Source organism: Mustela nivalis (assembly GCF_964662115.1).
Source record: "Mustela nivalis genome assembly, chromosome: 8".
Taxonomy (NCBI): Eukaryota; Metazoa; Chordata; class Mammalia; order Carnivora; family Mustelidae; genus Mustela; species Mustela nivalis.
The window spans coordinates 25,226,611-25,241,502 of NC_139027.1; the positions used below are offsets into that span (position 1 = coordinate 25,226,611).

At 37.8% G+C, this 14,892-nt stretch overlaps 1 protein-coding gene across 1 annotated transcript in view; it reads left to right on the top strand.

The window, feature by feature from the left end:
- Window positions 1–351: 351 nt before the first annotated feature.
- The window catches only part of SLC30A6 (solute carrier family 30 member 6), a 40,276-nt gene continuing 25,735 nt past the window's right edge, over window positions 352–14,892 (top strand). Inside the window, exons 1-5 of the mRNA XM_082745283.1 lie at window positions 352–424; window positions 5,532–5,618; window positions 10,461–10,545; window positions 11,423–11,465; window positions 12,451–12,516. Coding sequence (XP_082601409.1) covers window positions 422–424; window positions 5,532–5,618; window positions 10,461–10,545; window positions 11,423–11,465; window positions 12,451–12,516 — 284 coding nt within the window. The 5' untranslated portion in view covers window positions 352–421. The remainder of the gene's footprint in view (window positions 425–5,531; window positions 5,619–10,460; window positions 10,546–11,422; window positions 11,466–12,450; window positions 12,517–14,892) is intronic.

A 14,892-nucleotide genomic window follows, 5' to 3' on the forward strand; every position in this document is an offset into this window, starting at 1 on the left:
GTGAAGGGATATCTGGGTGATGGACATTATAGAGGGCAGGTGATGTAATGAGCACTAGGTGTTATATACAACTAATGAATGACCTCTACCTCTGAAACTAGTAATACATTATATGTGAATTAATTGCATTTAAATAAAAAGACATCATACAATTAAAAAAAAAAAAAACCTACGGGCTCCTTAACAAGGTCTCTAGTTCTCCACCTACCCACCAAATGCCTACGTGGGGCCACCCTAGCCTCTGTCTTCACCGCCGTAGAACGCCGGGACAGCCGGAGAAAGGGCGGGAACAAGAGACAGTGCACGCATTTCCGCCCCCGCGTCTCTCTCCGCCAATCGGCGTCTGATGCCCCACCCCTTCCGCTCTAGGGAAAACCTGCTCCCAGAGCGTCTTCCGGCGGGAGCTGTGCCTCTCCTTATCATGGTGAGTTGGCTGCGGGTATGAGGGGTTCTGTCCTAGGTGATTCCTCTTATCTTCTTTCATCCCCGTGCGGCCTTGACAGGCCTCAGCTGCCCAGAGGTGGGGTCCTGGGAGTCGTGCTTGGCTCCCCACACCCCACAGGAGAAGCGGTGACGGCGGAAGCATTCCCCCCCAGAGCTGATTCCCTCAGCCCCCTTCACCCGGTTGGTTAGACGCTGGGGATCCCGGCCCTGCTTCGAGCCGAGCTTTCAGTTTTTAGCGAGCTTATGACTTCTCCCTTGCGGAGATTTACTTCATACGGAGCTAAAAGTCTTGGCCGGCGTCAGTGTCTACACCCACGAAGGTTCTGAAAACAAGTCCACAGCTACACGACCGTAATTAGTGATGCTTACACCGGGGACGGTACCGTTGGCGTTAATAAAGAGGGTTACGAGCGATGTGTTGAGGTGAACGCCCCACACTGCGACTTGGCTTTGTGGAGTGCCAGAGAGCCTGACACGGCAGCGACGGTCAGAAGGCCAGTGACTGGAGAAAGTCCAGGTGTTGGTCGAGCATCTTCGTTGCCTGTTTCTTCCTCCTTTTGTAGAGCCCAGTATACCTGACGGTTTCGGGGATATGTTGAGCCTAAAATTTTTTAGAGAAATTATTCTTTTTATGCTTTTACAGATCAAATGTATAGCTCTCCGAATCCTATCAAAAGATAAGTTGATGGCAATTTTAGCGTCAAAAGAGGTACCATTTTATCACAGAAGTTAATGGATCTCTTATTGACGGCCTACCTGTGTGAACAGGATCACGTTTCAGTTCCTAAGCCATTGTCACTCTCGTTAAGTTTTTTCCTTGAGTGGATATAGTCAAGAAAAATGTCCTATTTATGCTTTCTTTTTCTTATGTAAATTTTCTGTAATCCGTTTTTTGCACACAGAAAGTGGGTAAAAGCTTATTTGGGGGACGGGGGCGGCTGACCAAATAGCCTTCTAGCTACTTTCTTCAAAATATTCACCACTGTGTAGCCAGAATTAAATTTCTAAAATTGGGGACCATGGCACTCTCTTGCTCCCTTGCATAACCTCCCCCCGCCCCCCCAACCACACACACACACACAGTCCTCAAGATAAAGTCCTATTTGGTGTGGCATACAAAGCTGTTGTCAAGCTACTTGCTGCTGCTGCTTTTTGGGGGAGAGGGGGCCAAGCTTCTTTATAGCCTCTTTTTTCACATACCTACATTCATATTCAGTCAGAGTGAACACCTTGCACATGATGCTCTCGGGATTAGGCCTTTGCACCTAATTTGTATATGCTGTTCTGTCTGCCAAAAACCGATCATCTCCTACCCCTCATTCTTATCAGTATAACCCTTAAGCGCCCTTTAGTCTCTCATGAGCCTTCCTGCCCGCCCATGTCTCAAGATCCTGTTAGGTGCCTCCTTTGTGCTTGTGATATCTTGGTGTTATTTATCAATAACATATGTAGCCCTTACTCCATATGTTAGCCCTTACTACATATGCAGCCCTTACTACATATGTTAAACTATGTTAGACTGTGTTATAATTGTGTGTTTACTTGTCCTTCTCACTTCCTAGACTGTAAGCTCTTTGAGAGCCGGACCTCTGTATTCACTCTGGTATTTCCAGAGCCTTGTCCCTGGCTCAGAGAGGAGGTTTTCAATAAATACCTGTTTTATAAAACACCAAATACATAGCTATGGCACTAAATTTTTGTGCTTGAAACGTTAATAATACAGAAAAATAGTAGCATTTAAAGTTGATTGTAAAAGTTTTGGAGGAGAAGAAAGGGTTTACGAGTCCCTCTTGTTTATTAAGGTGTTATATGCAACGCACAATGCTATCTTAGAAAATGTAAAGGAAATACAGCCCTTGTCGTTAGTGAAGTAACTAAAAAAAATTGACTTAAAATGCATGATGATAGAGTGAGGAAGGCTGGCCTCTAGTTAATTATAAAGCAAGTGGCATAAAGAACAGTATAGTTTGGAGTAATCTAGGAAGGCTTCACATAGAAGGTCAGCCATGAAACAGTATTTTCTCCCTATTCTATTACTCTTAATCTTACTGTTCTTTACTCTCATTCGGTTGAGAAAACAGAGGTCAAGTAATTTGTTAAGTATTACAGGGCTGTTAGAGCTTGGTTAGACAAGTCTGGCCTTTTCACTCTAGAGTGATATGATCATTAGATCAGGGGTACACTAGTTTAGTTGGAGTTGATTCCCTGTCCGGAGTAAGAGATTAAACTGGAAAGAAACAGGCTACGTGATTGAAAGCATTGAATTTCAGGTTGTAAAATTAGGAGTTTATCATGATAGCAATGGAGGGCCAATATAATTTTGAAAAGTGACATGAACATTAGGATTTTTATGGGGTTTTACTTTTTTTAACCGATATCAGAATGGCATCAGAAAAGGCATTCTACCTTTTAGAAACCTTATTTTCTCAACCTGAAACTTAAAGTAACTTAAATCATTTAAAGTGGAATGAAGTTAGAAGATATCCAGGGATAACAGTATTAAGCAGAATTTATCTTTGGGACCAAATATCCCACACATAATTCATTAAGAATGGAGTATATTTATTAATTGACCATTCATTAGCATCTCAGATGAAAATAGCATATTGTTCCTTCTCAACTGAATTAGCTTAGCAAAGCCTTAGAGTTATACACACACACACACACACACACACACACACACTGGTCTTTGTTTGGATAGCAAAAATTAGTAACACTTTTTTCTAATGCTTTATTTTTATATTTACTTACTTTTTAAGATTTTATTTATTTATTTGATAGAGACAGCAAGAGAGGGAGCACAAGCATGGGGAGTGGGAGAGGGAGAAGCAGGCTTCTTGCTAAGCAGGGAACCTGACTCACGAATCCCAGGACCATGGGATTATGACCTGAGCACAAGGCAGATGCTTAATGACTGAGCCACCCAGGCGCTCCTATTTTTATATTTTAAAGTATGTTTTACTTAAATTTTTTTTTATTATGGAAATTTGCAAAAACAGGAAAGTAGAATATAATAAGCACCCATGTAGCCATCACTTGACCTCAACAATGATGAACATTCTGGTTTTAAATGCTAGACTTCTAGTGTTCAACTTTATCTTCTGCCTTTTCTGAGTTTCATCTAATGGAACTAATGACATGTCTGAGCTTTGAAGAAATGGGATATACCTTTTTTATAGCTATTGAGATGTTCCTACTATTACTTAGGAAAATTAGACCTGTGCTGGAGTTGGATCTGAAAGTTTTCCTCATTTTTTATCTGTTGACACCCAGTTCCACTGCTTTCTGTGGAATTTAAGTGTTTAAGTCAAATTGGCTAACAATAGTGAGGTAGAAACAGTTGTTATGGTGATTGTGGCCTTACTATCTAGGAAAGCATTTTGCTAAAATTAAAATCCAAATAAATATTTAAGTGCATGGCACTTAGCAATCAAGTTATTATATATGACCCACTGATAATTGTGAAAGATTTTTTTTCCCTAGAAACAATGCTTAGCTTTTGAAATAACAATTAAAATTCTTTTTTTCCCGGGGCGCCTGGGTGGCTCAGTGGGTTAAACCGCTGCCTTCGGCTCAGGTCATGATCTCAGGGTGCTGGGATGGAGTCCCACATCGGGCTCTCTGCTCAGCAGGGAGCCTGCTTCTCTCTCTCTCTCTCTGCCTGCCTCTCCATCTACTTGTGATTTCTCTCTGTCAAATAAATAAATAAAATCTTTAAAAAAAAAATTCTTTTTTTCCCAGTTTATTTTCTCTCTCTAGGATTTTCTTTATTTTTGTCTGTTGTTATTATATTCCCAAAATAGTAAAATTGATTAGTTTTTCCCTTTACAGCTTCTTGGTTTATATACTATTATGAAAAGTCTTTTCCAACTCCAAGATTATAAAATTGTACATCCATAAATTTCTTCAAGTATTCTGTAGTTTTGTATTTTAGTTTTAACATAATAAAAAATTAGAGTAAGAAATATAGTGAATATCCAACATTACCTTTTCCAAAAACCATTTATTGGGTAACTCAAATTTTTTCCTGCTGATGTTGGATACTGACTTAATCATAAGCTAATTTCCCATATATACTTAAATTATCTTTTATTCTGAGATTTCATAAGCTTGAGTGGCAGATTCCTCTTTAGTCTCCACTTACATTTCTTCTCTTGTCAGTAACCCCACTATCATGCCCTTTCTCTGATGGTCCCATACAGTGTTCTAGCAAGGACTGCGGAGACTAGCGAGGATGTCTCTTGACTTTGAATGCTTAAGAGAGAACCTCAGAGATTTTACTGTAATAATAGTTTCCAAACTTTTCACATATAAAACTTCTATTAAGCTAATTGTAGTACTTGATTTCCAGTAGGGCTATCTGGCAAATGGTTTGATTTTATGGTTCAAAATAACCTAAAATCCATTTAAAAATAGAATTGTGTAGCCAGGAGCTAAAATGCCTGGTTTTGGGGCACCTGGGTGGCTTAGTCGGTTAAGTGTCTGCCTTCAGCTGGGGTCATGATCCTAGGGTTCTCGGATCAAGCCCCACATCAGGCTCCCTGCTCAGCTGAGAGTCTGCTTCTCCCTCTTCCTCTGCTGTTACCCCTGCTTGTCCTCTCTCACTCACTCTCAAATAAATAAATGAAATCCTTAAAAAAATAAAATGGCTGGGTTTGAATTTCTGCTCAGCCATTTGTTAGCATTGTGCCCTTGGACAATTAAAGATTGTTTCCAGGGGCTCCTGGGTGGCTTAGTGGGTTAAGCCTCTGCCTTCAGCTCAGGTCATGATCTCAGGGTCCTGGGATTAGGCCCTCCATCGGGCTCTCTGTTCGGCGAGGAGCCTGCTTCCCCCTCTCTCTCTGCCTGGCCCTCTGCCTTCTTGTGGTCCCTCTCTCTCTCTCTAATAAATAAAAATCTTAAAAAAAAAATTGTTTCCATCTCAGATAATTGTGAAGAATAGATAAATATGCATAAATATCTAGAAATAATTGCTTGCCACATACTGAGCTTTCAGTAAATGTTAGTTATTACTATTGTATCACATCACAGGATATGAAAAAGACTAGAAGCTTCAATGTTGATTTGTTTATTTTTTATTTTTAAAGGGGACAATTCATCTCTTTAGAAAACCACAAAGATCTTTTTTTGGCAAGTTATTACAGGAATTTAGACTTGTAGCAGCAGACCGAAGGGTAAGTTATCTTTATTAACTCTAATCACTGTACCGACAACATTATGACATTGAAAAAGATAATTTTTAAGGCATTATAGAAATTACTTGTGATCCCACCATACACCTTTTGTTTTTAAGTAAATGCTCGCCCAACATGGGGCTTGAACTCACAACCCCAAGGTTAAGAGTTGCATACTCCACCAGCTGAGCCAGCCAGGTGCTCCATGCCACACTGTTTTCATTTGTTGTTGTTGGGTAAGCAATTTTTTTTTAAAGTAATCTCTGTGCCCAACGTGGGGCTTGAACTCACTACACCAACATCAAGTTGCATGCTCTACTGACAGTGAGCCAGGCGCCGCTGGCTAAGCAAAATTTTAATGGAAAATTAAATTACATTGTAAATTTAATGTAAATTGTAATGTAAAAATCAATTACTTTGAAACGTAATTATTTTGCTTGGGAGGAAGATAGGCTTTGGTTAAGATTTTTATTCTAATTCTAATGAGTTATAAAGAAAAAATATTTTATGATTGCCTTTGTTACTTTTTTTTACAAAGGTAATGGATATAGTTTAAAACCACATTTTCTCATTTTTGGTGTAAGGAAGGAAAAACAACTTATGCTTTGAAGTCATGAGTTCATGCCCCACCCATGTTGGGCAAAGAGCTCACTTAAAAAAAAAAAAAAGATAATTGGTATCCTTTTTGGTCACCAATATGGACCTTCTAGTTACTGTTCTATATTCATTGTTTTCATTATTGTCTAAATTATACTGTAAGCTCCCTGAAGACAGTGACTGTGTCTGTTTTGTTCACTTTTTAATAAAAGTACAAAATAAGTACCCAATAAATACATGATGAATTTTAAATAAACCTAGCTTTAGTGGAACGTAAGTGTACCTATGGCATTGGTCATGTATTATGTATGATACTAGATTAGAGCCTTTTGTTCTTTGTTTCTTATCACTGTATTTCCTGTTGCTAAAACCTTGGAATATAATCAGAACTCAGTAATTCTAGTATTTGAAAATAGTATGTCCTGTATGTTAAAGAGCCAAGAGTAGGAAATTCATCTGCTGCTTGTGTGTCTAGTCCACTTAGGATGATCTCTTGAGAACAGATAGATAGAACTTTATAATCTTGGTGGAAAGCAACTACATTACAGAAGTAAACAGGAAATTCTTGAACTATAAGCTTTATTGAAGCACAATATACCACAGAATAGATAGTAGGAGCAAAACGGGTATAAGAACACCTGCATTGTGAAGATACTGTCCATCATAATTTAAATCTTATAAGATGTGCCTAGCTCACCTCTCTTTACTACTACTCCTGTTTTGGTTCATGGTAATTCCTTACACCATGAGGAAAATCCCTACTTCTCAGTTCTTTACTTCCTTACCACAAATAATTGTCCTGCATCCCTTCCAACTGTCCACTCCTATGACCATACCACTGCCATTATCATTCATAATTATGTCTTCCCATTGTCTCAGTTTCAATTATTTCACTCGTAGTCACCATCTCTTGTTATTCCAGTTCACTCCTTGTATTATCCCAATTCCAGTAGTTCTTCAATCTTACTAGGATCTCCAATCCACTGACTATGCTGTATTTTCCCTGTTTTTCACCTCTTTTATCCTCATTTGCTTGATTATCCAATTTAGATTCTTTGGTCCATTATTACTGATTTCTTGCATATGTCTTCAACTCCTTTGTGCCCTCCCATCCATCTGTAACTCTTCCTCTCACACTTCCATGGCAAATCCTTAACATCATTAAGTCAACATTCCTGCTGTTCTGTACGTGCACCCAAGCAACTGAATGTAGCCTGAGAAAAACACAAAACCATGATTACTGGTCTCACTTTAAATCCATGCCTAAGTGCACCATTAGGCTGCCCATAGTATATCATTCAGTTCATTCAGTTTTCCATTTTGTAGATGGCCATAGTCTTTCACTTCTGCCCTCAAACTTCCAAAATCTTATTCATGCTCACTCTGACCTGTTGATCTTTCTTCCTATTTCACTAAAGGAAAAGTAATCAGAAAACACCTCCACATCCTGTCCTCTCCCAACATTCTGCCTTTGCTCCTGTTTCTACGAATGGGCTCTCTGCGCTTCCACTTGTTGCCTACTCAAAGACAAGTTTCCCACAGTTGTTCCTTCCTGCATCATGAGCACATGCCACATCTTCCACTTTCAACTACTGCCTCATTTCTCTGCTTCCTTTTATAGCAAAACTACTTAAACTAATTGTCTTTACTACCTGTTCACTTTCTCTTCTCCTTGTCTCCACTAAACATATACCAGTCTGTTTGTAGCCCCCCACCAATCCACTGGAACAGCTTTAACAAAGTAACTGGTAAACACTGTGTTGCCAAAATCAATGGTCATCCTCATTTCCCATTTTACTTAACCTTCAATAGCATTTAACAAAAATTTGTTACTTCTTCCTTAAAGTACTTTTTCATTTCGACTCTGAAATATCACTTTTGGTTTTCCTCCTACTTAGATGGCCGTTGTTCATCACTTCCCTCTCATCTTCCTGATCTCTGAGTTTTAGAGAACACCTGCATTGTACAGATACTCTTCATTACTTAGAGCTAACTGCTAAGCTCCAGCACTTAGAGCTCCAGCTTCTGTTGTTTCTGTTCATTACACCTAAGTGATGCTTTGTCTGCCACATGCTCATGACGTCCTATTTACATCTCAGTCCATAACTTTTCCCCTCCTTCTAGATTCCTATAAATATCATGGCTGTCTCAACATTTCCACTTGAATATCTAATAGGCATCTCAAATTTAATATGGTCAAACTTGAACTTTGATTTTTCTGTTCCTTCCTCACTAAATGGCCACTCTGTTCTTTCAGTGCACAGGCCAGAAACCTGGGAGTCATTCTCCCTCTCTTTCTCTCATTCTTCATCCATTCTGTAAGTAAATCTTGCTGGTCTGTCATCTATGTAACACACAGAATATGATTTCTTTAACACTTTCTTGCCAACTTCAAAATCACCATTTCTCACATGGATTTCTGCAGTCACATTCTAAATGGTTTTCCTACTTCTCTCATTGTTCCTATTCAGTTTATTCTACAAAGAGAAGCCAAAATGATCTTTTAGAAATGAAAGCTAAGCTGCTTTCCATCTCATTTGGAATAAATCCCATTTCTTTTATCTGAAACACAAGAAGTCTCTGATGGAGCCCTGGACTTCCTCTCGCCTCTCGTCTGTCCGTCCTCAGCCAGGTTCTCTTCTATCTCAGGGCATTCACACTGTAGCTCCCATTTTCTTTCCCCGATATCTGCATGCTTAGCACCTTTGCCTCTGTAAAATTTCTGGTTAGATGTTACCTTACCAAGGGGGTCTTTTTGACCACCTTGTGTGGCAGAGCACCCTTTCCATGTCTCCCATTATGGTGTTCTTACCATAAATTATTTTTCCTTTGTAGCACTTACACCACCTGACCTTGCATATTTGCTAATTGTCTGTCACCCTTGTATCTCCTGTGCCTGGAAAAGCATCTTTTGCGAAATAGGTACTCAAGTATTTGTTGATAAATAACGTGATTCCTCAGTAGAGCTGCAGAGAATGTCATTTTCAAATCATATGCCTTATCCTCCTTTTCTGACTGTTCTTGAATCCCTGTCCTGACTAGAGCCCCTGTCCAGTCACTTCATTAATGTCCTCACTATTAGAGTCCCTTGTCCCATTAACCTATCATATCAGCTCTGTCTCTGACATCGCTATCTCACCTGGTCCTCTGGTTTTGCTCTTGGGGGTAGAGGAAGGTGCAGAATGCTGTCTACCCTAAATTCATGGTGGCCATTCTTATTCTCCTCTGTTGATTCAGAAGATGCTCACTAGAACTGCTCTTCTGCACATTCTCCTCTGGATTTACGTTTCCAGTCCTATTTATTCTACCACATCCCTTAATTTTAGAAAGTGGCCTTGTTTCTTCTTTTCTAGAGATGTAGAGGCTAGTGGCTCTGTGCTACTTTGCTGTCACTTCTTTCTAGTCACAGTTTCTCTGTCCCTTCAGTCAACCTTTTTACCCTTCTCACCTTTCTCAGAGAAGGTGTTCTTCATCCTAAACCTATACTCTGCATCTGCGTTCTAAAGCCATCCTATTCCACACTTGACCTTTGGAATTATATCCATTTAATTTTAAAACCTTCAGTGAAAACTCCTTTTCACTAATTTCTTTCACTTCTACTTTCACATAATTATAGGTCTCCTTTTGTAGGAAGTACAGTGGAATAAAAAATTTAAAACACTTCACTTGATCTTTATTCTTAGAATGCCCTTTCTGCTTTCTCTGACAAAATCCTCGCTAGCATGTTGTATCTCAGGTCTACCAACTTCTAACCCATGGTAGTCTTTCCCTCTTTTGCAGTCTTATTTCATATGACTTATTTGGTAAATAAGTGTAGCCCTTTTTGTTGAGAGAGGAAGAATAACTTATTTTGATATAATTTCAAGCTTATGGAAAAGTCACAAGATTAGTGTAAGGAACTCCTTTAAGCCCTTTACTCAGATTCACCAGTTGCTTTATATTTTGCCCCATCTGCTATTGTTGTCTCTACGTATAGAGAGAAAATGATATTAAACTATATGCCTATTTTTCTCAACTGTTTGAGAGTTTATATGGCAGAATTTTCTTCTCTTGAGTTTGTCCTCTAGAACTACCTTTTTTTTAAATTAATAAAATGGTTGATGGTAATTTTTGTAGATATAAGAACTATGACCTTTTGAAGGAATTTGTGCTTATTCCTTTGTTGAGTGGGAATTGCAGCAACTTGAACAGACCCAGTGAAGTTTATCAGCACTATGCAAATAAGAATGATTTTGTTTTTCACAGTCCTGGAAGATACTGCTCTTTGGTGCAATAAACTTAACATGTACTGGCTTCCTGCTTATGTGGTGCAGTTCCACTAACAGTATAGGTATGTCACCTTTCTTATTTTGTTGGAGTTAATCATTAGTTTCATATTTATTGTCTTGATTTTTTTTTTAAGATTATTTATTTATTTATTTACTTGACAGAGATCACAAGTAAGCAGAGAGGCAGGAAGAGAGAGAGGGGGAAGCAGGCTCCCCGCTGACCAGAGAGCCTGATGCAGGGCTCGGTCCCAGGACCCTGGGATCATGACCTGAGCTGAAGGCAGAGGCTTTAACCCACTGAGCCACCCAGGCGCCCCCAATGCTTTTGCAACCTAATCCAAGCTCTTTATTTTTTTTTAAGATTTTATTTATTTATTTATTTATTTGACAGAGAGAGATCACAAGTAGACAGAGAGGCAGGCAGAGAGAGAGGGAAGCAGGCTCCCTGCTGAGCAGAAAGCCCCGATGTGGGACTCGATCCCAGGACCCTGAGATCATGACCTGAGCCGAAGGCAGATGCTTAACCCACTGAGCCACCCAGGCGCCCCAAGAATATATTTAAAATAGTACTTAGATGACAAGAAGGAAAAAAAAACCCAAACAATCATAGCACTTTGGGGTATGCGCTGCTTCCTTTGTCCTGATGGCAAAATCAGGTTCTAGAGCAAGCTTTCGTACTTGCCAAACTTTTTTTTTTTTAATTACTAGGCTCTAATGCTGGGCTTGAACTCACAACCTTGAGATCAAGAGTCCCCTACTCTATCAACCATGCTAGTCAGAAGTCTCTGTATTTACTACGTTTGACTACGAATATTAATCTAGGTAATTGCCAACATATAAGGTTAATTAGTGACTCAGGTTTTCTTGGTAAAGGATACTCCGGGTATGAACCATCGTGGATTCAGCAACATTTTAATCAGTTGTTCTGTTGTTTTGCAGCTTTAACTGCTTATACATACTTGACCATTTTTGATCTTTTTAGGTAAGTTTTAAAAGTCTCTTTACTATGTTGAAACTAAGGAATTTGTTGCACTGAATTTTGTTCTCTGTGCCTAAAGAAAAGTAATCTGTGAAAGAAGTAAGATTATCAACATAGAACATGTATACAAACAATACCATTAGAAGATATACTGGAAGAAAATACCCCATTTATAGAGGAACAGAGAAAGTAATACCTAGGCATTAGATCATATGCCTTGGATGCCTACCTGTAGGTGAGTCACCAGTAGCCAGGAGCACGGTCAAGTAAAAACATACCATGTAGGTGGGCATTAATAACTAAGAAGTGAGCAATTGTGAATTGGGAGACACCCTTTTGGCTCCCTGCTTTGTGGGACCTTTCATATCACTATGTTAGGTTGCAAGATACTTGATGTCTTCAGGGTCCATGCCATAGGAGTATAAGTATGTCTTTTCATCACTTCTGTAACTAAATCTACTTGACTCATCTAAAGCATACAGTTACCACCTGGATTTCACACTATAGTAAGTTTTTTTAGAGTGAATCTTCACTGTATTTCGAAAATGAACATAATTTTATCCTATCCTGAATATTGTTGTTATTAATATTTAGTTTAACTTTTAACAAAGATTAGAGATTATCAGAGTTAAAGTTTATTGTCTGTGGCTTAAATAAAATATATTACCTTTATTATTACTGTGTCACTTTTGCTTTCTCGGTTACAGAAACCATTTAGGGTGGATAACTTACTGAGTAGAGAAAGTATGGGTTTAGGTTCGGTTTACTGACTTGATGGATCATGACTTTTTTCAGTTTCTCTGTATGTTAAAACTCATATAATAGGATGCTTGTGATGATTAGATTACAGTTTATTACAATAATTTATTAATTTAGTGTGCAAACACTGATAAATTTCAGCAAACTTAGGAATTCCAAAATCTCAATTTCTTTTTGTGTGTTCTCTTGTTGTAGTTCTAAAGCTAAATTTATTTTCCTTTTTACTTAGTTTAATGACATGTTTGATAAGTTACTGGGTAATGATGAGGAAACCTAGCCCTGTCTATTCATTTGGGTAAGTTCAAGTCGTTTTATTTTTTGCTAACTTACTGCTATTAAAGTGGTAGTTATTATCGGGCAATAAAGAGCTAGCTAGAGTGTTTGTAGAGAAGAAATGCTGTCTGCGTAGTGGGTTGGGGGTCAAATAGTGAAAGTAGATTTAAAAAGATATCTTCCACAGGATTCTCGATAAGGAACACGAAAATGTAAATTTAAATCATATTAAAATAAAATGTTCACATTAAGTTTTTTTCTGTTTTATAAAACAAATGTTAACATAAAATGTTCACAGTAAGTTCTTTAATATTTTGGTAATCTCTTAAATTTTAGAGAAGGTACAAAGGATTTTCCTCTAGGTATGTCCTGTAAATGTTAGAGTAAATGTGATATATTTTAACATTAATGTAGTGGTAGAGATGTATTTTTATCTTAAGACTGGATTTGTGATAGCAATAGACTAATAATTTGAGGTTCTGTTTCTGTAGTTTTAGGAATTACTAAAAGTTGGAAGTTGGAAGATAATCGTTTGTGTTAGAGGTTTTTATTGATGTATTAGAAAAAGTGAGCTCCTTTTGGATTCCAAGAAAAAACTTGACAGAAGAATTTCTTTTTAATTTGTGGAGGGTTTTACTGTGATAAAATAAATGTAACATAAAAGTTAACATTTTAACCATTTCCAAGTGTACAATTCAGTGGCATTAAGTACCTTCACATTGGTCTGTGAGCACTGCCACTAATTCCAGAAATATTTCCCCTTCCGAAACAGAAACTTTGTACCCATTAAACAATAACTCCCTATTCTCCTATCTCTCAGACCTTGGCAAGTGCCATTCTACTTTCTGTGTTTATGAATTTGCCTGTTCTGGTTATTCATATAAATGGAATCACACAATATTTGTTTTTTGAGTATGGCCTATTTTACTTAATGTTTACAAATTTCATCTGTGTTTATAGCATATGTCAGAATTTCATTACTTTCTAAAGCAGAATTATTTTCCGTTGTATGTATATATGATGTTTTGTTTATTCTTTTTTTGATGGGCATTTGGTTTGTTTTCACCTTTGGGCTATTGTGAGTAATGCTTTTATAAACATTGGTGTACACGGATCTCTTTGAATCCCTGCTTTCAGCTCTTTTGGGTGTACACTGATTCCAGGATCATACTCTGTGATTCCATCTTTAACGTTTTGAGGAACCACTATACCCAGCGGCAGCACCATTTTCCATTCCTGCCAGCATGCTTACCAACACTTGTCATTTTTCTTTTCTTTTTTTTTTTTTTTTTTTTTTTAATTTTTAAAAATCCCCACAGAGTTAACATACAGTGTTATATTAGTTTCAGGTGTGCAATGTAGTGATTCATAATTCTATACATTACTAAGTGCTCATCACAGTAAGTGTACTCCTCTTAATCCCCTTCACCTATTTCAGCCATCCCCACACCCAACCTCCCCTCTGATAACTACCTGTTCTCTGTAGTTAAGAGTCTGGTTTTTGGTTCGTCTCTCTTTTTTTATTTTATTTTTTTCTTAAATTCCACATATGAGTGAAATTACGTGGTACTTGTCTTTCTCTGACTTACTTCATTTAGCATCATACCCTCTAGATCCATCTATATTGTTGCAGATGGCAAGATTTCATTCTTTCTATGGTTGATTAATATTCCATATATATATATATAGTTTTTATCCATTTGTCTGTTGATGGGCATTTGGACTACTTCCATATTTTGACTATTGTAAACAACACTGCATTTATCATAGGGGTGCACATACCTTTTAAAAATTAGTATTTCTGTGTTCTTTGAGTAAATACCCAGTAGTGGGATTACCAGATCATACGGTCATACTATTTTTATTTTTTAGGGAACCTTCATACTATTTTCCACAGTGGCTGCTCCACTTTGCATTCCCACCAACAGTGCACAAGGGTTCCTTTTTCTCTACAACCTCACCAATACCGGTTGTTTCTTAAATTTTTTATGTTACCCATTCTGACAGGTGTTAGGTAATATCTTGTGGTTTTGATTTGCATTGCCTTGATGATAAATGGTGTGGAGCATCTTTTCATGTGTCTATTGCCATCTGTATGTCTTCTTTGGAGAAATGTGTGTTCGTGTCTTCTGTTCATTTTTAATTCGATTTTTTTTTTTTTTTTTTGGTATTGAGTTGTATAAGTTCTTTATATATTTTGGATACTAACCCTTTATCAGATATATCATTTGCAAATATCTTCTCCCATTGAAAGAAGAATTTAACTTTGGCAAATAAACTTTTGAACCAAAATTAGTCTTTTGAACAAAATCAGGTTTTATTTACTTAAATAAGGGGGCAAAGAAAACAGGAAATTTTAATGCAAAGAGAAGATATTCAAAAGTGTCACTGAGATTTG